Source organism: Nelumbo lutea, chromosome 3, assembly GCF_056320005.1.
Source record: "Nelumbo lutea isolate HS-2025 chromosome 3, American lotus-T2T, whole genome shotgun sequence".
NCBI lineage: Eukaryota > Viridiplantae > Streptophyta > Magnoliopsida > Proteales > Nelumbonaceae > Nelumbo > Nelumbo lutea.
The window spans coordinates 21,634,818-21,661,364 of record NC_142686.1 but is presented as its reverse complement, the minus strand read 5'-3'; the positions used below and the strand labels follow the sequence as shown (position 1 = coordinate 21,661,364).

At 40.4% G+C, this 26,547-nt stretch overlaps 2 protein-coding genes and 1 pseudogene across 4 annotated transcripts; 1 reads left to right on the top strand and 2 right to left on the bottom strand.

Moving 5' to 3' along the window:
* Positions 1–870: 870 nt before the first annotated feature.
* LOC148863513 (uncharacterized) lies at positions 871–9,144 on the top strand. 3 transcript variants are annotated; one of them, XM_088979228.1, is made up of 7 exons: positions 871–1,730; positions 2,393–2,521; positions 6,255–6,598; positions 6,926–7,670; positions 7,772–7,868; positions 7,964–8,018; positions 8,661–9,144. In XM_088979228.1, exons 1-7 carry the CDS (start codon positions 1,175–1,177, stop codon positions 8,721–8,723), a joined length of 1,989 nt encoding a protein of 662 aa, XP_088835354.1. In that variant the 5' UTR covers positions 871–1,174; the 3' UTR covers positions 8,724–9,144. The 3 variants fall into 3 exon arrangements, with proteins under 3 accessions (XP_088835354.1, XP_088835355.1, XP_088835353.1); XM_088979229.1 differs by having other exon boundaries at positions 910–1,730; positions 2,356–2,521; XM_088979227.1 differs by having other exon boundaries at positions 914–1,730; positions 2,381–2,521.
* Positions 9,145–12,470: 3,326 nt separating this feature from the next.
* CYB-1 (cytochrome B561-1) lies at positions 12,471–24,978 on the bottom strand. The gene is made up of 4 exons (XM_088979083.1): positions 20,342–24,978; positions 18,786–18,834; positions 13,109–13,308; positions 12,471–13,004 (listed from the first exon to the last, which is right to left on the bottom strand). Exons 1-4 carry the CDS (start codon positions 20,483–20,485, stop codon positions 12,702–12,704), a joined length of 696 nt encoding a protein of 231 aa, XP_088835209.1. The 5' UTR covers positions 20,486–24,978; the 3' UTR covers positions 12,471–12,701.
* LOC148863511 (U-box domain-containing protein 4-like) lies at positions 24,914–26,161 on the bottom strand (annotated as a pseudogene).
* Between the last annotated feature and the right edge of the window lie 386 nt (positions 26,162–26,547).

Sequence of the window (26,547 nt, the reverse complement as noted above, 5' to 3'; positions counted from 1 at the left end):
GGGTAATGGGTATGGGGGATGGATTGCTCCTTATTGTGTAACTCAATGAACCAAATAAAAAAACTGTATTTTATTTTTATCAATAAAAACAATTATTCATTGTCAAATTTAATAGGGGACTCAATGAAAGAACGAGGGTTAATGCTTAAATATAATATTTAATAGGAAGAAATGTAGTAGTTACAATTTGTGCCCTTACAGTTAAAGAAATATCAAATTTACAAAGAGGGGTATTCTAGTTAGATACAATGAATGTTAATAGACATAAATACATTAAATACAAAACTTAACGAGAGGAGTTTAAATGAGGAAAAAAATTGGTTGTTCAGGACTTCAAAATCTCATACTATCATTCACAATTTTCATAATAGTATGGACATATGAATATAGATATGCATAACCTTGGTTGAGTTGGTGGGGCGGGTCACACGTGGGTTCAACTTTTCCATTCCTTTATTTGGATGGGTCATATTAGGTTAGGGTCAAGTTGAGCCCAAGTTGGGCTTAGTACCTTAAATCGGAGTTCGGGCCCGAGCAAGGCCTGGCCCGAACCTAATTACCAACTTATCTGTACTTTCGCCGTCACATAAATAAAGGTTATACTTTGATCCAATTCCTTTGTGGGTCCTTAATCTCTCAGCAACACCCACGTGGTTCCCTGATCCTTCAATTGGCCCCACCCCCAGCCAGAATATCTCATCTCATCCTTAAAATTTAACATAACATCATACTCCTTGAACTTTCTCTTTCACAGCAATTATATATCCTAATTGATACCAATCTGACGGTTATAAAACTCAATGTCACGTGAGTAGGGTGAGGCTCGTAATAGTTAGGGAGAGAAAAGGCGTTGGCATCAATCCCGTAAGTGCCAAAGAATAAATAATTAAAGAAGAAAAAGAAAAAAAAAGATTCTGGTTTCTGGACGGGACGGACGCTTGTTTTCTTCCTATCCTATGCAACAGGGGCAGAGCCATGATCACTCTTCTCTTTTCTCTCTGCAACCTGTCGACGTCGAATTCGAACCCTTCGTCTTTTCAATAGAAGCAGCACTCCTGCAACTCAATCAACAAACCCTGCATTTTTACTTGTAAGAAGTTTTAATGGAAGAAAAGTTACGACGATTAGAATGCATTAACCTTTCGAAATCCTAACATCAAGTATTTTCTCATCCATGGATTCCCGTCGAGCTTCGAGGATGGTGATTGATCCTAAACCTAAAGTACGTCAGGTCGGCTTCTTTACCCCTGGGGCGCCGCCCGAACGCACAAAGTCCAGCCCGGCTGAGTCCTTGTCGTCGCCTCCCACATCTGACATGTCGCCGGCCGGGAACTGTCTCTCTCCTGTCATGATTCCTCCTCCCCGTCACGCCTCCGATAACCTCTTGTCTTCGTTGGGTCTTAATTCGTCTCGTGTGCTTCCGGTTCCAGTTCCGATGTCGCCAATCCGGCGGCCTTCGACTGGGGACAATCTCAACTTGCCACTTGGGAGCTACAATCCTTCGGAGTCGCTCTTGGGGACCTCTCTTTCTCCTTCGAGTGGGTTTGACGACGAGGGACTCTCGGAGGATACGTCGACTTCGGGCTGGTTTGTCAGGGGAAATCCTGGCAAAGTTGCTTCGTCGTTTCCGAGTGGTGGATTCGATACAACGGCAATGAAATCGCGTAACATTCCGGTGGTGAGCAATCTGACAACTGTTTCCGTGGTGAAAATGCCTCCTGGATTGTCTGGTGAGCAAAAACTCCTTTTTATCTTAACTTTTATTTTATTGTTATGGGTGTATTTATTTATTTATTGTTGGAAGTTGGAACAAGTAAAGTACCAGGTAGAGTTGCTTATGATGATACGAGGATGCCAAAATGCAATATTGCGGTATTTAAAATCAACAACCAACACAAGCAGTGTCATTTTGTTCAAAAGTTTGAATTGCTCGGTAAATTACCCCTTGCATGTATCAAAGTTGGATCGCTTGTCCTATCATTAGTATTATCTTATCCGTACAGATGGGGGATTAACGCATCAATTGGAGGCGAAAGTTTAGTTTTCAATTGGATAGAGTGCAAATTGGGTGCAGAAATGAAATTGATTGCCAAATTATTTGATGAACTTTAACACCATGGGTTGAATTTGGAAATTTGTGACGTCTGGCACTTTGATCCATATACCATGTGGATGGGGGTTAGGGGACTGTTAATAACAAAAGAAAACACACCTAAACATGGGTTCGGAGGTGCTTATTATCCAAACACCCCATCTTTTTAATTGTTTTATTTTTTAGTTTCATTCACACAAGGGACCATACTGGCATTCTTACCAACTATTTATCTTTTCTTACTTTTCTACAATGAGTTTCAGCATTTGTTAACTAAGAGGAAGAAAGGTGGCATTGCAGAAAAAGGTGGAACATTGGTAGAGGTGCAACATGAACAGGTGAGAGATTCAAAACTGAAGGAGAAAACATCAAAAGCTGAAAGACGTGCTCTTCAAGAGGCTCAACGATCTGCAAAAGCTGCTTCTAGAGGTGATCTAGTCTTTTTTTTTTTTCCTGGATCAATTTGAGCTGGTCTTCTTCCATTTCCTTTTAAGATATTAAAATTTTCCCTTATTATGTGAGTCTGTTATTTGATAGTGTAGATGCTTCATATTACTGTGGTAACTAAAGTTTTTGTTCTATATTTAACTTATCTGAAAAAGTAATTCTTTTTTATTCAAATACAAGGCTAGATACATATTATGTACAGATTGCAGACATTAATTATTCATGTAGATAGAGGAATAGACATAAATGCATTTATTATATATTAGTGCAATATAATAGAAGAGAATGCAATGTAATAAATTATTTCAATTTTGTTAAGGTTTTTTTGGCTTTGGAGGTGTATGGCCAAATTTTAATTTGGCCCCATAGTTGGAAGTCATATAGGCAATTGAGTGTGGCTAGTCAGCTTGGTGATTGAATTCAGCAATGAGATTCTAATTCTGGGTGAACCAGTCAAGTTCCCTTGAAAAATTGAGGCATAATTGGAGTGGATTTCTAGGTGAAGGGCACTACTGTTAGGAAGAATACTGATGGGGATATCCTGAAAGATGCAGGGCAAAGCAAAGAATGTAGTTGGACATAAGAAATGTAATCCATGCAAAGCAGAGAGTGCAATTATTTGATATATGGGTCTAAGGGAGTTGGTTTGGTAAGTAGAAGTCATTTGGAACCCAAACCACGATGTATGGTTTGGAAAAATAAGAGCTTTTGAGAAATTAGGGTTTAGCTCAGGTTTTACATGGCATTAACAATTCTTCCCTAACAAAGTTTATGTGCATCAAATAATGGTCAACTATATCAATGCCTTATGCACAAAGACAGACAGTTATCAATGTTTTTGAATTTTTTTTTCCTACTTGGTTGGTAAGAACATGTGGTAGTGAAAATCAACAATTCTTCCCCAGCGAAGATTCTGTGCCTTGGAAGATGGTCAGCTGTCTGCCTGTCTCAATGATTTCTGTACAAAGATGAAGTGGAATAAGTTATTTAGAGATTTGTTATTCTTTTTTTTACTTGCCTTGGTTGGTAAGAACCTGTGTTGTTAACAGGTTTTGAGTTTATGTGTCAACACCAAACATTTTATTTTGCATGTTTTCCTTCCTAATGTTGTTTAGCCTATGAGTTCTGTTGGCACAAATTTGGATCTCTCTACATCACATATTCTGAATAGGGACATTTAATGGTTCATATAAAAAGAGGTGCATTTAGTGTGCCACTTCAAAGCATGTTACTAGTTTAAAGAGTTGATGAGATGGAGGATATAAGAAATCTATGAAGGGGAGAGATCATAAAATTGTATCCCATGAGATAGATTAAATTTTGCATGTTTCTTGATAGCCTTGAGCTTATTATGTTGTCTTCTCTAACCTTGAATGGTAGAAGCTTTTTCCATATTTCACATTAGTACAATTCAAGATTAATGATAAAAAGGGTGGAGATAATTATAATCCTTTAAGTTGATAATATCATTTTGGTATCCTTATAATGGTTATTATTCTTGTAGGTGAGATTAGGTCACAAATTTGGTGAGAGGTGAGAGGTGAGATAGATGAGAGCAAAATGAAACAATCAAACATAAAAATACAATGTGAGCAAAATTAAATTGCAATATAAACAAAAAACATAGCAACTTGGTTGTTATCTCCAATGCAATGGAGATACAGAGTGTGTGCATGTATATGTTAATTACAGAGAAAATTGGAGAAAATCAAGGGCTGAAACAGATGCAGGGAGAAGAGACTTAGGATAGTAAGTAGAAGAAGATGGTTATTATGAAGAATTCCATGGTGAAGGCTGAAGCCCTGTCTCATTTTATAGTTGTTTTGATCTTTTACAATATTTGTCAAAAAAAGGTAGGTCTTTTACTGTATAATTTGTAAATTCCTATGTAAAAAGAATACCAAGGCAAGGCACAGCATGATCCAAAAGAACACCTTATTGTCTATGAGATGCTTTGACGACCATGATGAGTTTGTACCTGGTGAAGATACACAAACTTATTTTTTGTTTTTATTGGCATTGTAATTATTTTCCTTTTGCTATGTGAATAGGCCAGACAACTGGGGGGTGGGTATGGGGGGTTGTAACCCTCCCCTAAATCCTGTACCCCCAAACCCTAGTAAAGGTGGAATTTGATCCCAGGTTTCTGCTACAACCAGCCAGAGACTTTACCAGTAATTGTAACTAAGGATGTGTATGTTTTTTTCTAGGTTTGGGTTTTTTTCTTTTCAGCATTCTGATTAATCTTAGAGTGTGTTTCTACATTCTTTTCATTCTTTTTTCTTCTTTATGACTGTCTTACCTTTTAATCTATTTTCTTTTTCATTTTATTATTAAGAAAAGTGTGTTATCACTGTCTTGAAGGTTATTGGATACACCAGATATTTTCTTTTGATTGATATTGTAGTCCAGTACCTTGAACTAATGCATTGCAACCATGATGTGCCAGTCTGGTTTACTCACCAAAGAGGGACAAAGAAGTTGGTTTCATTTTGTCATACCTTACTTCCTCTGAAAACAAATTAGGAGACAATTCGAATCATGAACTTGGAGATCAGAGAGAAAATCTCACTAAATAGCACCATGGGCTGCCACAGGGGTACGATACAATACCTGATATCACATCAATACTTTTAGATGTACTCTATCTGTCTAGAATTAACACTTTTAAAATATGTAAAATGGTATGTTTTAACAAATTGTAGTATAAAAGTTGGCAGGAAGTAAGTCTTGAAAATGACATTTAGTTTAAAAAATCAGGTATAAATGCATGGAGGGTGGAATATCTAGAAAAAAATAAAGGGGTGGGATGAGAAAGGAGGAGAAGAGAATTATCAAAAAAGAAAAAAAAAAAAGAAAGGAGGAGAAGAGGAGAGGTTGGACGAGATTGAGTGAATTGGGGGGAGAAGTAAGACAGGGAGAAGGGGAGGAAGTTCAGGATTCTCTGTTGGAACAGTAGCAGTTTGAAGGATAAAAGGGGGGAGATAGTAGGGACATGCTTCGAAGTGTCTGAACAGAGGTAGTTCTATTCTAAGAAACAAATTTGGAAAACTTATGATGTTTAATTGAAAATAAGTATGGGGTGAAGAGGGAGGTGACTGGGTGGAAGTGGAACTTAAAGCTAGAGGTTGTCAAGGGGAGCTGTATTTTATGAAATTCAGGGGTCTTTGGAGCACTTTGGAAAAGAATCATTGTAATTTTGTTTCTTTCAGTGTATTTCTGTTATGTTGTTGGTTTGTCAACTTGACAACCAGCATTTTGAGATCTACTGATTTTTTCAAGCTTAATGGATTTTCTTTTTATCCTTAAAAAAAGCACGGAGAGTCATATCCCCATTTTCAAAATATAAGCAGCAGTCTCATGTATTATAAGCATATTACATGAGATACCTATATCCATATGCGTCCAGGATCTTAAGAAATGGAGAGTCGTATCCCCACTTATGATATTCATGTCCACACTGGCATGCTCGCACCCATGTTGGCCATCATAGTTAGTATTTTGTCCTCCCTCCTCCCTCTCCCTCCCTCACCCTTCTCTTAGCACAAATAAATCTGTTGTCTTTTGCATTTTGTTGAGCATTGCTTTGATGTGTTATACTTGGTACTAATCATGTCTACAAGTCATTATTTTCTGGTCTCTGTCATATTTGTACATGGTCTGCATATATAAAGTCTGACCTTTATGTGCACGTATCTCATAATTGTGACCATAGCTGAGGGAAGTAAGACTGCTGCTACTTCTGGAGGAGTGACTGCAGCAAATGCAAAACCAGCTAAAGCTAAGGCTTCACAAAAGAAAGAGGGTTCTTCAGTGGCATCTTCTGATAGGAAGGGACCAGAAAAAGATAGGAAGAAGGATGTTCCTCATCCACGCATGCAATTTGATGATAAGCAAAGGGTTGAAAAGGCTAAAAGGCGTGCAGTGGTTAAACAAACTGAAGCCAGAAATAGAGTTGAGTTATTTAGACATTTGCCCCAATATGAGCATGGAACTCAGCTTCCTGACCTTGAATCAAGGTTTTTCCAACTTGAGCCAATGCATCCTTCTGTTTACAAGGTACTTGTTATCTAAATGATGGATGACTAGACAATCAGAAAGCCTGCAATTTTTTTTTTTTTATCAATAAAATTAAAGCCTGCAAATTTAGACACGTAAACCTGCTTATCTGAAGGGTTTCTATCTTAGATTTTTAATTCATTATGCCCTTCTTCCTTCCTAGTTTCCAAAAGGATACTTCGTTCTTCAGCATCATGGAATGACGTCATAAATAACCAATCTCTATATCTGGAAGCAATCAAAATCAGCTGCTGTCATGATGTGAATGATATTCAACATTTTTACCATTTACTCTTCTCTAATGTATTGTTTATCAATTATTATCAGGTTGGGTTGCAATATTTGTCTGGAGATACATCTGGCAGTAATGCACGTTGCATTGCAATGCTGCAAGCTTTCAAAGAGGCCATCAAGGACTACACTACACCACCAGAAAAAGCTCTTGGTAGAGACCTGACTGCGAAAATTAGTAGCTACGTTTCATTTCTGATTGAATGCAGGCCCCTTTCAATCAGCATGGGATATGCAATTAGATTCTTAAAGAATCGAATTGCAAAACTACCTTTGACATTTTCTGAGACAGAAGCAAAAGCAACTCTTTGTTCAGATATAGATCGTTTTATAAATGAGAAGATAATACTTGCTGACAAAGCTATAGTCAAGCATGCTGTTACAAAGATAAGGGATGGAGATGTACTTCTCATATATGGGTCATCCTGTGTTATTGAAATGATACTTATACATGCTCATGAGCTTGGGAGACAGTTTCGTGTTGTGGTAGTAGACTCACGGCCAAAGCTTGAAGGGAAGGCCTTGCTACGGCGATTGGTGTCAAAGGGCCTCTGTTGTACATATACACATATAAATGCTCTATCTTATATAATGCATGAAGTGACATTGGTTTTTCTAGGGGCTTCATCAGTTCTGTGTAATGGAACAGTTTATTCAAGGGTTGGGACTGCATGTGTAGCTATGGTTGCTCATGCATTCCGTCTCCCAGTCTTAATATGCTGTGAAGCATACAAGTTTCATGAAAGGGTGCAGCTGGATTCAATTTGCTCTAATGAACTTGGTATGTCTGTTCTGAAACATGCTGATGTTTGGGGTGGATTTTGTTACTTGATTTTGAGTGTCATATTCCCTTGGGTGCTCATCTTCTGTATTACCTTGCAGGTGATCCTGATGTCATTGCAAAGGTTCCTGGAAGGGAAGATGTTGATCATTTGGAGAATTGGGCTAATAATGAAAATCTGCAACTTCTGAATCTTATGTGAGTGGTTGGAACCAAACAATAGGAGGCTTTAAAAGTTTTATCTCTGTCCAGCTGCTTTTTTAAGCCCTAATATTTGTCTGATGTTCTGACAGGTATGATGTAACACCTTCAGATTATGTGTCCATGATTATCACAGATTATGGCATGGTGAGTTGTATTTTAATTTTAAAATTGCGCCCTTTGAGCCTCTTTCGATTCTCAAAATGCTTTGCAGAAGTCTATATATAATATATTACTTTTATGTTTGTTGCATTGCACTTTCCTTCTTTCTTATGTTCACAATCATGATCATGATCCATGAGCACTGGATTCCAAGTTCTGGTGGTAGGATGCACATAGAAGATTAATGACTGCACTATTGGGTTTAGTGAGATCAAAGGGTAAAGGTGGCATTTCGGGAATGCCTCTTAACAACCAGCCAACTAGGCCATCATGAAATGGCTAACGAAACTGTTTATTAGGGCTCCTACCTCAACATGATTAATCTTTCTAGTTATTAAATTACGCCAAACAAGTTAAGGGAAGAGAATGGAAATACAAAACTGTTCCTCAACAATTTCAGAAACTGATGTCTATTTGATATAGACACTCCCATCTTTTTTGGAGTTTATCTAATATTCAGGGTTCTTACAATCTTACTCTTGAAACAAATGACCAGATGTGAGATGTCCTTGGGGTTTTCTAATTTCTGTCTTAGTTTCTCTAGTTTCCTTAGCATACAAGTTATTGAAGAAACAAATACTGAATTGGTTGGTTATAATTATATTTTGTGATTTTTGCTTCGTCCAGATCCCTCCGACAAGCGTGCCAGTCATTGTGCGGGAATACCGAAGAGAACACTCATGGATGTAGAGGGGCCGACATGGTCATTTTCCATTATTGAAGCATGAAACCTTGTCTGTTTTCACTCCTGCTTTTACAAAAAAGAAGGAAAAAAAAAAAAACTCTACTGGCCTTTGTTCATGTGGCTGGGATAATAAGACCCTGAGTTATTCTAGCTCACTTGGACTTGGGAGCTCTTTCCCCTTTCGGAATTGGATTTTCTACTCCCCATCCCCCCTTATTTTTCTCATAACCTGACTCGGTGAAGAGTGCGATTTCTTCGCCTCTCCTAGCAGTTTTTTGGGTATGCATCCATTTCAGTTGCAGTGAGTTCTTTTCCCTTATTAAGTTTTCCCTCAATGTTGCATTTTACGGGTTGTTTTACTTTTACACGGTATTACCATTACCATATACAGATTATCTGGAAATGGAGTCTAAGATCATTTGTTTACGGAGTTTTATTTTGTTGGATGGGGTTTATTTGGGTAAAAAAATATTAGGGGGTGTTTAAAACAAACATAAGCGTCAATGGTGTTGGTTTCAGCTTCCCTAATTTGAATAGTGTTCCAACTTCAAGTTGATACCTTGTTTGACAATGTTTGTAGCTGCATGTCGGCTCCCTGCTTCCCCAAAGCATCGACACTTAAATTCAAAGGGGCTATGCTCATGGAATAAAATTGTTTCAAGTTTCAAGCTTTGAACCAGCCAGCTCATCTCTATGGGTTATCCATTACACAAAAAAATGATCATTTGTCTTAAATCCTATCCTAGTATTTCGCATTTTGGTGGGTCTGAGCTATGTATGGGTACTTAGAAGGTTGAACCATGCCTCAAACGAGATATTGGGATATGCTTTGAATTGAAATTGGATCTGCTCCTTACACCTGGCGTCTCACATGCACATTCTACCATGCATTGGGAACATCTCGTGATCATTTTCAGCCCGACACAAATTCCAAATTTGAGTCCAATACTTCATGTCTCACTTGCTCATATTTACATGTTTATGTATGTTATTTTATATTATATGTTATAATTTATATAAAAATATTATAATTTGATATATGCATAAAGCTCGCAGGCCTTGGCCTGGACCTGGGCTGGCCGATGAGACCGGATCTATTCCTCACACAGGGTGCCTCACACCGATTTTGCATGCACATCCTATCATGCATTGGGAACATTTTCCTTACTTATAAGTTATTATTCACGGGAGATGATTACAATGCACGGTGGATGTGTCTGTGAGGTGCCTATGTGTGAGAAGCAGATCCCGTTCCCTGGCCAATAACCCTTGCCACATGTGCTAAGCCCAACCCAACCTATGATCGCCCCTACTTTGGATACACCGATGTGGAAAAATTAAGATACATACCCAATAAAAATTTAATAAATTTCAAAAAATACATTTTTTTTTTTTGGCTTCATGGACCTATACAATGGAGGGGGTCCCAACATTGGTGGCAGAGGAATTTGATCAACAGGCCTCTGCTACAAGGAGTTGGAGATCCTACAATTTCCAAATTTACATTAATAATACCAAATTTTAGTCATACATGACAAAAACAAAGTATATATGCTTGATGGTTTATTTTAAGATAAGAGGACCCCACGCTCCCCTTGCTCAGTCCCCACTTTTCAAAATATCTAAAACTTACCATAGATAAAGGTGATTTGATTAACAGGCATTGTTAATTTACCATTTTACCCTTCATCATCCACTGCTTCCCCCCTCGTTTGAGAACTTGAAGAACAGGAAAAATCAAAGTCCAGCTGATTATTATATAGATAGATTGACGTTGCTGTTGCATTCTCCCTGAACAAAATCGATGCGTCCCCGACGAGATTGTTATACGACAGATCGATTCTTGACACGTTAAATTGTCCCAGAGAGCTGGTTGTGAGACAGAAACATGGAGAAACCACCATTGAATCCCCCAAACGAGTTGGGTATGTTTCCGGTGAGTCTGTTCCATCCCAGGCTAAGAAGCTTCAGTTCATTGAGGTTGACGAGGGAAGGCGCGATCGAGGAGGAAAGCTGGTTGTAGGGCAACTCCAGCTGCCGGAGATTTTTGAGTTGGCTGAGGAACTCTGGAATGGGGCCGGAGAGAGTGGTGCTACGTATGGTGAGGGATACCAGATTCTGAAGCTTTGTGATTGATGAAGGGATGGAGCCAGTGAGGTTGGGGATGTCATAGAATGCAAGGGCCAAGAGGTGGGAGAGGTCGCCAATGGCTGCTGGAAATTTGAAGGAGATTTGATAGAATCAAAGACCATATTCTGACTCAACGACTTGACTCTTGCTCCCAACATTATTTATCAAGGGAGGGCTGAGGCGGCGAATTTATATCCTGCAATTACTAAACGATTGATCTGCAGAGAGAGAGAGAGAGAACGGAGAAACGTTTTCACGCAGCAGCTTCGGAAGGGAATGTATCTTCCTTGCTTGAATTGCTTCGAGAAGACCCACTTATTCTCGATAGGGTGATTGTATCTTGCGTCAGCAAGACTCCTTTGCACGTAGCGGTGTTGCTCGGTCACCTCAATTTTGTGCGAGAGTTTCTACGGCGCAAGCCGGAGCTTGCTCTCGAAGCTGACTTAAAAAGATGGCAGTCACCTCTTCACTTGGCAGCAGCCAAAGGGTATGTTGATATTTGTTGTTGGTTGGCCCCAACACTTGCTTTGCTCGTGACAAAGATGGGAATACCCCGCTTCATCTAGCAGCAGTGAAAGGCCGAGTTGAAGTCCTGAAAGAATTGGTTCAAGCAAAACCACAAGCAGCTTGACTACAATTGGATCGTGGAGGGACCATTCTACACCTCTGTGTGAAGTATGACCGCCTGGAGGCATGGAAGTTGTTGTTGGAGTCGGTGGGTGATAATGATTTTGTAAAGCTGAGGGATGATGATGGGAACACAGTTCTTCATCTCGCTGTAACTAAATTGAGGTATATATATGTCTGGTTCACCTCTTTGTGTCAAAGAGACGTCATTCTAACAAATACTAAATAGGATTAACACTTCTAGTTTTTTTTTTCTAACCTTCAATTTCCAGAAATATGCATTTAGGGGCAGTTTAGTCATGAAATATGCATTTAGGTTGACGTGAACAACTTGGGTAATTCAACTTTAATGGTGTTGTAACGGATGATGAGTTTTAGAAAATAAAATCTCACTGACATTTTGAAAAGTTGTGGTGAGTTTTAAGAGAATTCAGAAAAAGTGATGGTGGGTTTTAGACAATTACCCAAAAATATAATATATTTTAATTCCTTGATAAATCAATATAATTCTTGTTAATTTTATAAATATATAAATTTGAATAACCATTTTTTTTAATAATTGTTGATAGATATACTCTAATTTCTAAAAGAAAATATCTAAGGTTAAAATTTGGAGCCCATGCGATTATAACTTGGGAAAATATAGTGTATGGTGGAACTTTAGCCCTTGGGGACCTTTTGGTGGAACATTGAAACCTTGATACGTAATATATGCAACAATTGAAATTGACAGTCTCATTGTTTAGCGTTTGGAGGACCCTGAATACGAATATAATACAATACTTTGAACCTTGTTTCAGTCATTTTGTTTGCACTTTTTACACCATAGCAAGTCACGAAGTATTTGAAAGAGACGATAAAAAGATAGAAAAACATTGGAAGCAAGAACCAATTCGTTTACAGTTTTGAAAACAACACATGCACATCCAACATGTTCTCGAACCAGATGGCTCTCGTTTGTTTTTGGAACTCACAATAAGAAAAATAATTCACTATACGAGAATACCCCCTTCATCTTTTTCTTTCAGTATTTTGAGAATCATCTCTAGTTGTTTTTAGACGCAATCATACAATGGAATGACAAGATGGCACATAAATTTCCAAAAACGAAAAACTATGAATTTTATTCTGTTACAATCTCTCACTAAAAGAGCAAACCCTCTGATTTTTTCAGATAAAAATGCATCTGTTACTGGTCTGTCAACTGCAAAAAATGGATGTATTTCCTATTCCATTGGCCGGTAAGCATCGCCTTTGCTAATTGTGGGAGTAATAACCGCAAGAACAACAAAACCACCCTTGACAACGATCAAGATGCCGAGGGTATTTACCAACAAAGCCTCAGTTGAGTAGCGTGTGATTACTTGGTTGGTTTGAAGGAAAGTGGCCTTCTCTAAGATACCAGTGGTAGCAGTAGCAACAGCTAGGGCATAAATATAAACCCCAAAGAATACGTGCCATGGGAGTAAAGCAGCTCTGCTGCTTCTTCCACCACCAGGATACCAAAAGGTTGCAAATCCAGCAGCCCACTGTGCACACGTAGTTTAGAAAACTCAATCAATGGAACTTCTAGAAGCAAATCATCCATGACTAATTTATGTAAAAAACTGCTGCATGATAGTTAAGAAAAGACCTGGGTGCCAAATAGGAATAGGCAAGCTAGACCCAGCCATGAATGCAAACTGTAGAAATTGTCAATGCCCTTTTCATTGTGGAATTTCAAAGCAGCCCAAACTCCAATAACACTCAAACAGAGCGCAAGAAATTGTACTGCAAGATGTACCGCCTTTTTGAAAGTTTTGGTTCCCATGACTGTCTTGTATGCTAGCATGGCTGTGGTGAACCCATTGTTAGAATTTAGGACCAAGAATTGTAAGGAATTTTCTTTAGACAAGTTTACAAACTCTTTTCAGAATACACCAAAACCTTACATATTTTATGAACTTCTGGTTCAAGGATACCCTACTTATATAGTTAAATTGCTACTCCTGTAAAGCCACAAAGATTGCGATAAAACTGAAGCAGTTTTATTAAGCTTTAGGATTTTTCTTGCATAAATATTAGAAAATAAAAGTTAAAGAAAACAAGTCCATAAAAATAAAAGTTTAAGATCACAGAGATGATTCAAGTCCATAAAGAACAAGACATGACCACAAAAAACTGACATCATTCTTCTGATACGTTAAATAACAATAGCATCACAGATGGATAAAGAAGCAGCAGACTATGATTTATGGGTCTGTGTCAGAGGCATGTCATGTCAACTTCCTCTCAGTTTAATCTTCATGGAGTTTTATCATATATAATGGAGATTGTCTACAGCTTAATGTTGCTTTAGTGATGGATCTGCAAAGATATTAGCAAGTGTTGAGAGTGACACAGCCAATAATATAATGTGTATGTGCAAAGGAGAAAGAAAAGTGAAAGAGCAAAAGGCCAAAGAAGAGAGAGTATGGGTTGACAATACATCGTCTAGCAAAGGATGAGGCTGGGACATTCAAGATAATATAATGTGTCATGTCAACCATCCTTAGTAGTCGTCCCTCTCCACATTCAGGATGTACATCGTAACACATCATTCGACACCTCCAAACCCCATCAAAACCTCCATCAACCTCCCGATCGAAGATCCATCAAATTTTAGATCTTAAAATGGCGTTTTAACCTTTATTCAAAAAGATTCCAAATAAACCATCCTCATTGACCGTCTCTCTTCATATTCTATGTCGTAACACATCATTCGACACCTCCAAACCCCATCAAAACCTCCATCGACCTCCAGATTGACGAGCTATCAAATTTCATATCTTAAAATGACTGTTTTACCCTTCATTAAAAAATATTCCAAATAGACTACCCTTATTGGACACTGCACTCCAAACTCAAGATTTGCATCGTGATAGGTCATCCAAGACTCCCAAACTTTTCCAAGACCTCTGTGAACCCCCCACTCCGATCAACAATCCACTAAATTCCAAACTGAAAATACCCATTTTACCTTTCTATCAAGAAAGATTCTGATTCAACGACTCTTATTACCCCACATCCCTTTGATCACAAAATCTCACCTCAACACACCCTCCAAGATTGTTGATGCCCCATCTAAACCACACGCAGCCCCACGTCAAGTTTTGTCACAAAATTTCCCATTTTGCCCTTCTATCTAGGAAGGTTCCAATTCTCACAATCTCATTGGCCGAAACACTTGGGCTATGTTTGGTTTAAAGGAAAAGGTAGGGAAAGGAAGGGAAAGGCAAGGAAACCTACACAAGATTTGTAAAGGTTTCCTTACCTTTCCCTTCCTTTCCCTACTTTTTCCTTCAAACCAAACACAGCCTTAAGGTTCGCTTTCCCTTTGATCCCAACACTTCCAACACCTCTGACACTTCCCAAATGACCTGACCCCACTAAATTTCCTTTCATAAAAAATTCATATAAAAATACCCTTCCAACCAATATCAAAACTTGAGATTCCATTTCCTTGAATCCCGTTTGTTCTGCCCCATAGTCCAATGCACTTTTGACCACGTGGGCTTAATTTCCCACCATTAGATCTCTTTGGGAGAGAATCATGCAATCTTGGGCATTCATTTGTGCTTAGGACCCCTATATTTCCAAAAATCATCCTTGGACCTTTCTCCTTTAAATCCCCCCTAAACTTGAGTTTTTTATTTTTTTGTTTTTTTTTTCCAAAAGGTCCCCTGACACTTGGCAGCCCCCTAGCCATTAGATTTCCTTGAAAGCTTCAAGATCAATCTAGGATGTCCAAAAGGATCATTGTCCTTCCTTTTTTATGAAAATTACAACATAAGCCCTCCCCTTGATCCCTTGACTTCAAAATATTTGCCAAGGGGTCCCAACACTTGTCAAAGGTCAAAACCCTAGCCCTTGGATTTCATTTTTTAAACCCCTTTGAACCCCAAGAATAGATAGAACCTCTCTCCTTTTAGCAACTCCTAGGTGCCCCCCTCTTTTTTAGGAAATTCCAACACACCCTACTCCCTTCCCATAAAAGGCCATGCAGCCTTGCCTTTTTCAACAAGAAAGAGATTAGAAAGAAAACTCTCTCTTTGACTTGGAAAAGGAGAAACATTAGGCACGAAAATGGAAAGCGAGTCTTACACTCCATTCCATTCGAACCTAGAGAGAAGGAAGGCCCTCACAATGTCCAAAAGACTCCCAAGGAAGGGTGGCCCCCTATTGGGGTATCTCCCTAACTACGGGACAATAAATGAAGAAGAAGTTGTAAGTGATTATATTGACAAGGAGAGAGGGGTTTGGATGGAGGAAAAAAATTCGAAATGTAGTCCCAGTGAACTGCTGGAACAAAATTAAAGTCATCTTCATTCCGATGGATGGTGAACAAGATAGATTAGTCTGGGGTTTAACAACGAGAGGTTCCTTCACCATGAGGTTGGCTTACGAGCTGTTAGGCAATAGTAACTTCCTTTGCAAGTCTCCTTTGAACCGGTTTTCGATGGTGTGGAATGTTAGTTTCCCCCCAAAGTTAAAGGTTTATTTTTGTATCTTTTGCTTAACAACATGCTCCTCTCTAAGGTCAACCTTCGTAAGAGGAGTACTAATATTGTTGAGGACTGCGTTTGGTGTGGGATTAGGGAGGATGTTAAGCATATTTTCTTGGACTGCATCATTGCTAAGCAAGTTTGGGGTTGGGCTGAGGTCAATCCTGTTAATTTTAATGGGGAGAGTAATCGAATGGTTAATTGGTGGACTACTATTCACAAGAGGGACATGACGGAGAAAAAAATTCCAAAGGAAAAGTGTGTGTTCATTCTATGGCAGATATGGAAGAACAGGAATAGGAAAATATTTGAAAACAAAGAGGATGATCCCATGCTTATTGCCGAGAAGGCGGGCAAGGCGTTTGCAGAATTTCAGGAGCTTATAGACAAGTTGGATCACGTTATAGAAAAGAAAAAATGTAATCGTATTACTTGGATCCCCCCCAAGTATGGTGAAATTAAGATCAACTTTGATGCCTCTCGTTTGAGAGATGGTTTTTGTTCTGTTGTGGCAATTGTAAGAGACCATTTGGGCAGGGTCTTGGATTCCAAATGTTTCACTCTTGGCACCACTTCTATTAATGTGGCTGAGGCTTGGGCTGCGCGGGAAGCTCACAATCTGACCCTTAACTTTAATGACCGCCCAACTACGATTGAGGGGGACTTGAAGATTGTCATTGGCTGCTTAAAAGAACAGATTTCTTTACCGTGGAATCTTAGGAACATCATCTTGGGTTGCTTTAAGTTGAAGGAGTTGCTAGAGCAAGATGTTTGATACAGACATGTGTTTAGAGAGGCAAACCAGGCGGCGGATTGGCTCACTCACAAGGTGATGTCTTCTACTCCTATTTTTTTCGCTTAACTCTTGTAATCTTCTGAGGGATCTTTATTTTATTTTCTTTAGTGACTTTTGGGGTCGTGCTTCCCCCTAGCTTGTGTAGCACATTTTATTTCATATAAAAAAAACAAAAAGAATAGCTCTTCCTCCCACCTCTTCCTAGTATCTGAAAAATTATTCCAACCGAAATCCTTCTCCCTACTCCCTCTCCTTGCCTGTTCCTCCCTCCATACACTTTGTCACAAGAAAAAAGAGAAAAACACAACTAGCAAGAGCTCTTGTACGGTAATACATGGTTTGGAGTTAGAAGGAAGAAGATTAGAAAAAGAAGCAAGGAGGAGGTTCGGTTTTGGTTTGCAGCCCCCTCATCTCAATGAGTTCAGCATAGCCTCTTCATTCTTTCTACTGTCAGTCAAGCATAAGGCATTCCCCACTGGTTCATTCATCAAAATCCTTCTCACCATGATCCTAACACCTTGAAGGAAAAGCCACACATAGAAATACTCAGGTCCAACCCTTCTAAACGATTTACAGCAGCATTCCCTATCCCCTTCATGATTGTTTTTACTTTCTTCTCTATATGTTTCTCATAAAAAAAAAATGTTTTAGGTTGGATGTCTCTAGTTTATTTTTCCATTACTTTAAGGATTTGATGCTTTTTGATTTAGTTTGATGATGATTGAAGAAGACTAGGCCAGATATTAGTAGTACATGTATCATTATCTCCTTGTTCTTTTTTGGACTATTTTTTGTTTAACAATGGAGAGAGAGGGCTAGGACGAATGTCTATGGTTGTGTTGTTTATCTTGTTTGACCTTATGAAGTTGATCCTCCTAGTAGTTAGGCTAGAAATTGTGTTTGTTTAATAGGTGTTTTGGGTATTTTGATTTTTTTGCTTTCATTCAAAGTTTAAAATAGTTTTTTTCTCTCCCTCTCACCATTAGCTTGTTGTTTGCATCTTGCATTTGTTTTTACTTTGTTGGACTCATGATTCCAATTCGAAGAGAAATTCATGAGGAATATGCTCCTCATGCTTTAATCTCCCTTCCCCTCAAGTAGGAATGTGGGAAGCCTTGGATAAAGAAGGGATGGGTGTGTCCCTTTGCTCCTCTAAGGGCTTCCCGCACCCGGAAAGAGGAAGAAGAGAGGACTGAAGCATGGGAGAAGACATTCCATCAATGGTAAAGCCTTCATAAGATTGGGGGAAGTCTCTTTTAGAATTAACTTTGGCATTCACAAGATAAGAAAGAGAGAGGGGTGCCTAGTACCTTCCCTTGAGTGCCTAGAATCTTGCCTTGTTTTCAGCTTGGGAGTCATTCTTGCCTTCAGATTTTTTTTCTTCCTCACAAGGGAGGCCCATCATTCCCTTGTTAACAATTGATGAGTGGCAGCTCCTCTCACTTAGCCTTTGAGGTGGAACCCCAAATTCATTGGGATGTCCACAATGGCCAAAATGCTCTTTATCCAAGATGCTAACATCAATATTTGTACATTTAGGGAGGCCGGGTTCATGAAGATGGGGGAACAGGAATCAAAAGTGTCCTGAACATGATATGGAGGAGAAACTTTATTCTATTTCCCTCATTATAGTGATCCATTAGATAGTTAAGAAAATAAAGTAACTGGGCACACACACACACACACAAAAAAAAAAAAGTACATTGAAACAACAATAAAAACCAATATAGGGGAAATTATGATGGGTAGAGTTAATGCAAGTTGACATGATGAGGTACACAACCTGCTTTGCAACCTACTTCTCAGTTTTATATAGCAACCTATGACCATAAAGGTATGCAACTTCCTAATGTAGCTGACTGATTTCATTCACAACAATTAGTGATTAATGGTTTTGCCAGTCTACTTCTTTGAAAACTTCTAATATGTTTTGATAATAAATTTCAGCTTTTATTGCTATCTACTTCAAAGCCTATACAAGGCATGCTTACCTTCACCATTCAGGAGTATGAGACCAATTACCATTAGTACAGGATGGACCTACAAGAACACAAACAAATTCACCAAGATAAGTTATTATACGTTCCTGCAAACCACTCCACGTTAGTATTTAGTAAATATACTGAATATTATGACCTTATTAGTCAAGGCATATGTATAAGAAAAAACTTTGAAACGAAAATTTCAATATTACAAAAAAAAAAAGTAAAACCAAACAAACAAAACAGAACAAATAAATAGATGATCAAAATATAGATTCAGTAAAGATTGTCATGGTATAAGAATTTAATAATTCATTTAAAGTCAAACATCTAAATGCCATCCAACTATTTTGATCAAGTGTATAATCTATTGGGACTGTCAGGAAATATCTTTGTAATCCAAAAGTAGTCCATTTTAGAAATTAACAAGGATCCCATGTATCAAATTTTAAATGTTAGTGTAAGTGCGTAACAACACCTTTTCATTCTTAAGCAGATATGTAAATTTATAAGTTGAACATCCTTTAGTAATTTATAAATTCTTGATCACAGATTGGAACAGGAAATATGAAGAATAGGAGCTATTATGTTTGAATTCAATCACGCCACAGTTTCCTTCCTCTTCCCTTTCAATCACGCCACACTGTTTCAGCGAACATAGTTGTGAGAAAAGACTTGAGGACTTCTAATTTGACAGAAGAGAAATCCCTTGATAGGAATGGAAGAATAAGATACAACGTAGCTGATACAAAGTAGTTCTAATAAGGCTTAGAGTACCCCTTATCATCAAGAATACATCCTACGAACCCCACACATGACAACAATTATATTGCCCCTATTCAGCTAAGATGGTACCCTTAAAAATATACTTACTTCATATTCACGACTTCAATAGGCATACATCATTTTTCTATTGGGAAGAAGATGAATAATGATTTAGTTGGAGAACACCTGGCACACTTGCATGAACTTCAATATCACTAGAGAAACTTGACTCAGTAGTCAGTGCTACCTGAAACTACGGCAACTCAGTCCACTAAAAGTCCCTGGTCACATTGGAAGTTCAACTTGTAGGACTAAGCAAAATGTGATTTCTATGTTAACCGCCTAGGATGCTACACGCTCCATGGTTGAAAGAAGACGATAGTACTAGAACACCCATGCAGCACCATTCACTTCAGCTTTCTGAAGAAGAGCACGGTGTATTTCTCTTTGTCCACTCTCACATTGTCCCGGCGTTTCAAATCCATGACCAAATAATTGTGGCGCCATAAAACACTTTATTGTTTTTAAAAAGTTAAAAATTAATCATATTGGCACCAAAATCAAGCTCTAACTGAAAAGCGCCGCTATGGTGGAAATATAACTATATACGACAACTAAGACCTAATTTTACCACTTTATCATCTCGAATAAAGGCGCTAGTAGATTTAGTTGTGAATGAAGAGGGAAGAGGACTTTTCCTCTTCAAACAGGTCAAGAAAACCCTTGAATGAAAAGGAAAAAAATGTGAAATCAAACAGAAGTAATCGGATCGAAGCATTGAGGGCATATGGAAGACTTACATTAAAGATGAGATCTTTGTTTTCGGAGATTAGAGCCAATCCTCCCCTGTAACGCAAGGCCCATGTAAGAACCAGAATGGAGATCACGATCCCCATTACCCGCACCAGAAGAATGATCGGGAACCGAACGACAGGAACCGCCATTTTTTACGTTGATCTCAGGACAGGAGGTGCAGATGATCCTTCAACGGATACCAAATAGTTGCAGGGATCGGGTCGAATAAGCTGACTTTAAGGAGATTTGCGGAGTAGGGGTTTAGACTTTAGATCATCTTCGGATCCATGGGGAGGAGCTTCAGTTCTTCTACTATTCAAATTTCAACGTGGAGAATCTCCTATGAGAATCCACGTCGGAAAGAGCCTCGGAAGTGGTAATATCGTGTTTATTTTTCTTTTTTTTTTCGAAAAAAGTGGTGATGTAGTGAACACGCTCTCATTTGGTCCCCCTACGTGTTTGCTGATCATTGGCTAAAAAAATAAAAAGTTTGCAAATTTATTTTTACCTGAATTCTCTTTCTCTAGTTAATAAGTGATATAAAATACGATAGGGCGCTCATAACTTACACAATGAGAGCACTTTCATTGGATCATTACTTGCTTCTGGTCAGACTGACCTTGGTTCATTTTATACTGGGCCATTGGGACGAGGGAGGCATGTGATGAGGTGACGGAATCTGCACCTCACAGAGACATCCACCCTGCATCGGAACATTTTCCGTGAATCTATACTATTTTAAAAATTACAAATAATCTCAATAATATTTTATTAAATCCAACATTTCATCTTCGTTGAATAATATATTTAAGGCTTGTTTGTTTCTCCTTATCATTAAATTCTATAATTAAATACATACCGATGAAGGAAGATTTGGTCCAACCTCGTAATTACGCAACACGTGGCAAAGGCAACAGCTCGGTACAAACAGCGCGCCTAAGGCAAGAGCACTAAAGGAACCAGCGGTCCGAACTCCCTACTAGGAGCCCGAACTCACTACTAGGAACTCGAATTCTCCCTTAGGCCCCAAGCAAAACCCGAACTGACTTGCCCTATGGCAGTTCGGAGCATACCTCACCGAATTGACCTGCCTTATAGCAGTTCGGGACGCCTCACCGAACTGGCCCACCTTAAAACAGTTCGAGACACACCTCACTGAACTGTTTGCCCTATGGCAGTTCAGGACATATCTCCGAACTCGAGACTTGACCTCGCTCGCCACTCCAGCACTTCGCCTCCACGACACCAAACTGAACAAACCGTACCATGCCTGACACCGAGAAAGTTCGTACCCAGGGGCGGCGCACCTGATTAACTTGGGATCTGATGCCTGACGGCCGCACTTCAAACGACCACCTGCCACCGCCACCTAACATCGCCATCTCCAGTTACAGAGACGGTTCTGACAAGAAGCAGTGGCGGTTCTGTCCCAACAGAAAGGGTGACACCTGAACTGGCAGAAACAGAGATAATCATACCCGACCTGACAGAGGCCTCGGAGCGAGTGTGCGAAGTGGTTATAAAAAGCCCCCTACCCTCAACAACAAGGTATGTGAACTTTGCGCCATCTGGTCTTTACTTTGCCTTTGAGAGAATACTAACTTGAGTTTCGGAGTTATCTCACCGGGTTCCCCCCCGGAGTTCCCTCATCTTCTTCGTTTCAGGCTCCTCGTTGCTCCAATCAGAGGCAAAATCGTTGACAGTTAAGACCGGTCGGATTGCGCTCCATCAATTGGCGCCGTATGTGGGAACGCTTCTAAAAGCCTCCCTCTAAATCTCTCTTACCTACTCTTCCAAAAAACTCCAACACCCATGGCTTCCTCCAACAATGCCGAATGTGGCACAGAAACGACCACCACCGGAGAGCAACTCCAAGTTCCCGTGGTGTGCATTGGGCAGTTCACCATCCCTCTTTCAGTGGATGGGATCCCCAGTTTGAATGTGTCACAAGCAGTGGCACCCCTGAACCTTCCTTCATTAAACACCCCTCTTCCACTCCCTATTGAAACAAACTTCATTGAACCAACTGTTGTCCCACTAGCGACCCACCAGAACTATCTGGACGATCTAATGCAATGCATGCGGGCAATGCAAGCCCAAATGTAGCAATTCTAGCAGCATCAACTCTAGCAACACCAGGTACTACACCACCTCTCCCAACACCATTATCAATAGCAGTTCCCTCAGCTGCCCCTAAACCAGTCACTTCTTCCCCCCCGGCACCTTGTTTCGAAACCGGTTAAGGCCTCCCCTCAAGGTGGACGCCCTCACCGAGGAGAAGCATCCCAACTCCAGAACCCCCCTAATAGCCATGCCTCATCCCCAGGCTGAAAGCAAAAGAAAATTACCCCCGCCTCGCAGCTCGTAGGTGGGTCGAGAACCTCGCCCACAAAGTCACCTCGGCGCTCCAAGCATGAGTTCCCACTCACGGAGAACTGGTTCAGCGCCCTAGCAACAGACCAACATTCTGGGCCCATCGAGCTTGGCAACACGGAGGCCAGCAGCGCCAGCACAAGGTCTGCTCAACGAAGGCGCCAACGAAGTCGCCGAACTGCTATTCGTGTCCTACCCGAGCTCAGATGCAAGGAAGAGACGAGCTCGGACAAGGTAAAAATTATCCCAATTCTCTCGGTTCCTTCCCCCCTCGCATCAGAACTTCTGGCAGTCCCCATGCCCAGAGACTTCAAACTTCCATCTCTGGACAAGTATGATGGGTCTTTTGACCCCAACGACCACGTCGACGCTTTCCAATCACAAATGCACCTCGCTAGGGCCAATGAGTCATGCATGTGCGTGGCCTTCACCACCACCTTCAGGGGGGTGCCCCGCACCTGGTATCGGAACCTAGCTCCTGGGTCAATAAGAAGCTGGGCCCAGTTCGTGCAGATCTTCACCGCACACTTTGTTACCAGCAAGCGATGCCCCAGAACCGAGGAAAGTATCTTCGGAGTAACCCAGAGGGAAGGAGAATCAATTCGGAGCTACCTCAAGCGGTTCAATGAAGCATGCTTGCAGATACCGTGATTAGACCCCGCGGTACAGCTCGCGGCGGCCAAAAGAGGGGTAACGCACAAAGAGTTCAAATGGCATACGGTGGCCAGCCAGCCAACAACCGTGGCCGATTTCCTCAAGCTCGCGGACAAGTTCATGAGAACAGAGGAAGAAATCAACCAAAGAACCGAAGGCGGGGTCGAGAAAAGAAAAAGAGAAGGCGAGCCCTCCAACCCAAACGACAGAAGAAACCAGGCCCGAGAGATGAAGCCAAGCCAACCGTCCCGAGCTCCCTTAGCAGTTTGAACGGATTACACGCCGTTGAACACAAGGCGGACCGAGATCTTGATGACGATCAAGGACGCCCCCTACATAAAGTGGCCACATCGCCTAAAGAGTAATCCAAACGAGAGAAATAAAAATCTATTGTAGTTTTCATAAAGATCATGGTCATAGTACCGAACAAAGTAATAATCTCCGGGACGAGATAGAGGGACTCATCCGTTACGGATACTTGAGAAATTTTGTACATAATGACAATAATAATAAAGCAGGTCGGCAAGGGGAGCACGGAAATGATGCCCCCGAGTCCAGCAGCAGACCGGTCTAAGCCTTGTAGCGACCTCCTCTAGAAGAGAGGCCAGTTTGTGGAACCATCCACGTGATCGTGGGTGGTTCGGTGGTAGCAGGTTGCACTTCGGCTGTAGCACGAACGTCAGTTCGCGAGGCGGCCCGAGGAGAGCAGAACCCTTCAAAGAGGCCGAAGACGGAAGAACCGATCTTTTTCACCAAAGACGACGCGCGAGGTGTTCACTATCCCCACGATGACGCGCTCGTCATAAAGCTAAGGATCAGCGACTTCGAATTCCGGCGCGTACTTGTGGACTCAGGCAGTTCGACGGACATCCTCTTCAAATCGGCGTTCAACCAACTACAGTTGCAGAGAAGCGAGTTGAAGCCCGCACACACTCCTCTGGTGGGCTTCAGCGGAGAGGAAGTCAGGCCCCTGGGGAAGATAATAGTACCTGTGGAAGTCGGCACATGGCCTTGTGCGGTAAGACTCAACCACGATTTCCTGGTGGTCGCGACCCCCTCCCCATACAGCCATAATAGGGCAGCCAATTACGCATATTCTACGGGCAGTGGTCTCCACCTACTATCTGACAATGAAGTTCCCCACGGACTTCGGTGTGGGGGTAGCACGGGACGACCAGCTTGCAGTCCTGCAAATGTATGTGTGTAAAATTATATATTTTATCAATAAATAGTATAATTATGTTTTAGTTATATCATAGTTATGTTTTACATATATTACATAAAATATATGTATTATGTTACATTTATTTATTTTTTTAATTCTATTTTAAATTTTTTATTTATAAAAAATATTAAAAATAGTAATTTAGGGCCAAATAAGGGTTTTTTTTTGCAAAAATAGCAAGGCAAGTCACATTGGGACATATAGATCTTTAAAAGTTAATCAAAATAAAAAAAATGTAAATTTCTTAAACTTGGTTTAGCTAATTTATTAACTCTACCATACAGTTTCAAAATTGACTAAATGTAACCTTATTCAATTGACTAAGTGTACCCTTAACCGTTAATTTTAGAAAAAGGTAAAATGCCCATTATACCCCTATGCGAAATTACATTTTTATCCATGTTTTTAACTTAACTTCCCTCCCAGATAGATTGCCATCGCTATCGTCACCGACGGCGGTCACTGCAAATACCGAACGGCGGAGGTCCGGCGGAAGTTGACTCAAGTCGACGACGAACGGCGTTGGAACCACCACGGACTTCTACCGAATGGCGGTCATGCCCGTCTAAGAGAGTGCAACAAGCGACGGGATCCCACCTTCTCTCACCAACAATCCTTTGTTCCGTACACTATCTGCGCATAGTTGCAGAAGCGTCAGTACCGCGAACTCTTTCCCTTTCATCAACCCATCTTCGATCGCTTCAACCAAAACTGCAATCCCTCCTTCAACTATGGCAGTTCTGTCCCCTGGAATTGCAACTAAGCTGTTCAGAACCACCATCGCCTTCTCCGTCAAACCGCTTCCTTGCTCTGAAATCAAAGTCCACCAGCGGTTTCACGGTTCCTGCATTAACGACCCTCTTTGTTTTGTTTCATAGAACAGAGCTTGTAAAGCGTTGTAAGCGCATTCTGCCCTCGATTTGATCCGTTCTGGAGCAAAGAGACCAACGGCAAGATCACTCCGCAAGCACCGATTAAAACCTTGTTGTCTTCAATTAACGAGAGGCTGAATAGAGCACATGCGGTGTTCTGCTTCGACACCTTTGTACCAGTTTTCAAAATGTAAACGAGAGGCTTTATGGCTCCGACATTCGTGATGGGGGACTTGTTCCCTTAGTGGAGAGAGAGGTTTAACAAAGCAGTTACTGCGTGCTCTTGTGTCCAGGGATCGATACAACAAAGGAGAAGTATCAATGCTGGGATGGCACCGGATTCACCGATCAGTGCTCGATTTTCGGATCTATTCTTCGCCAAGAGACGCAATTTTGCTGGTTAAGCGTTTTACGGCAATTGACGGCGATTGAAGACCGTCCACGCAGATCTTCACTGCAGGTTCAAGATTTTTCGAAGAAATGTTCACGAAGATCTCCGATGAGAGATTCTTCCGTTGCAAAAATCCTAACCATGGCTCAGGCTCCAGATTCGAGGATTCGCATTTGTGTTGATCTTCAGACGATGGAAGAGAAGCCAACCTTTGCAGCTCCCCTGAAATGTTGCTACTACAGGCCGAGAGGGAATAAGTTAAAAAACAAGGATAAAAATGCAATTTCGCATACGGGGGTATAACGGGCATTTTACCTTTTCCATCTATATTTAACGGTTAAGGTACACTTAGTCAATTTTTAAATAGTAAGGATAGAGTTAGCGAATTAGCTAAATCATAAGGGTAGTTTAAGAAATTTATCCTAAAAAAAAGGATAACCTTAATCGGAAATCGGAGTGTAAAGTTATGGCTTTCAAAAGTTTGCACATAATTAAGTGTGCAACCTGTGACTTGGTTATTGGGTCAAACAGGTCAATGGTTGAATCGTCTAAGTTAGACATTTTTTAACCAAAATGGAGAGTTTCAACGAAAACCAAACCTAGAATCACAGTCGAGTGACGGATTGAATGGTTCAACTGACCAAGTCAACAGCAAGTTGAAAACATTGATGATAAATAAGAAATGTTTTTATTAAT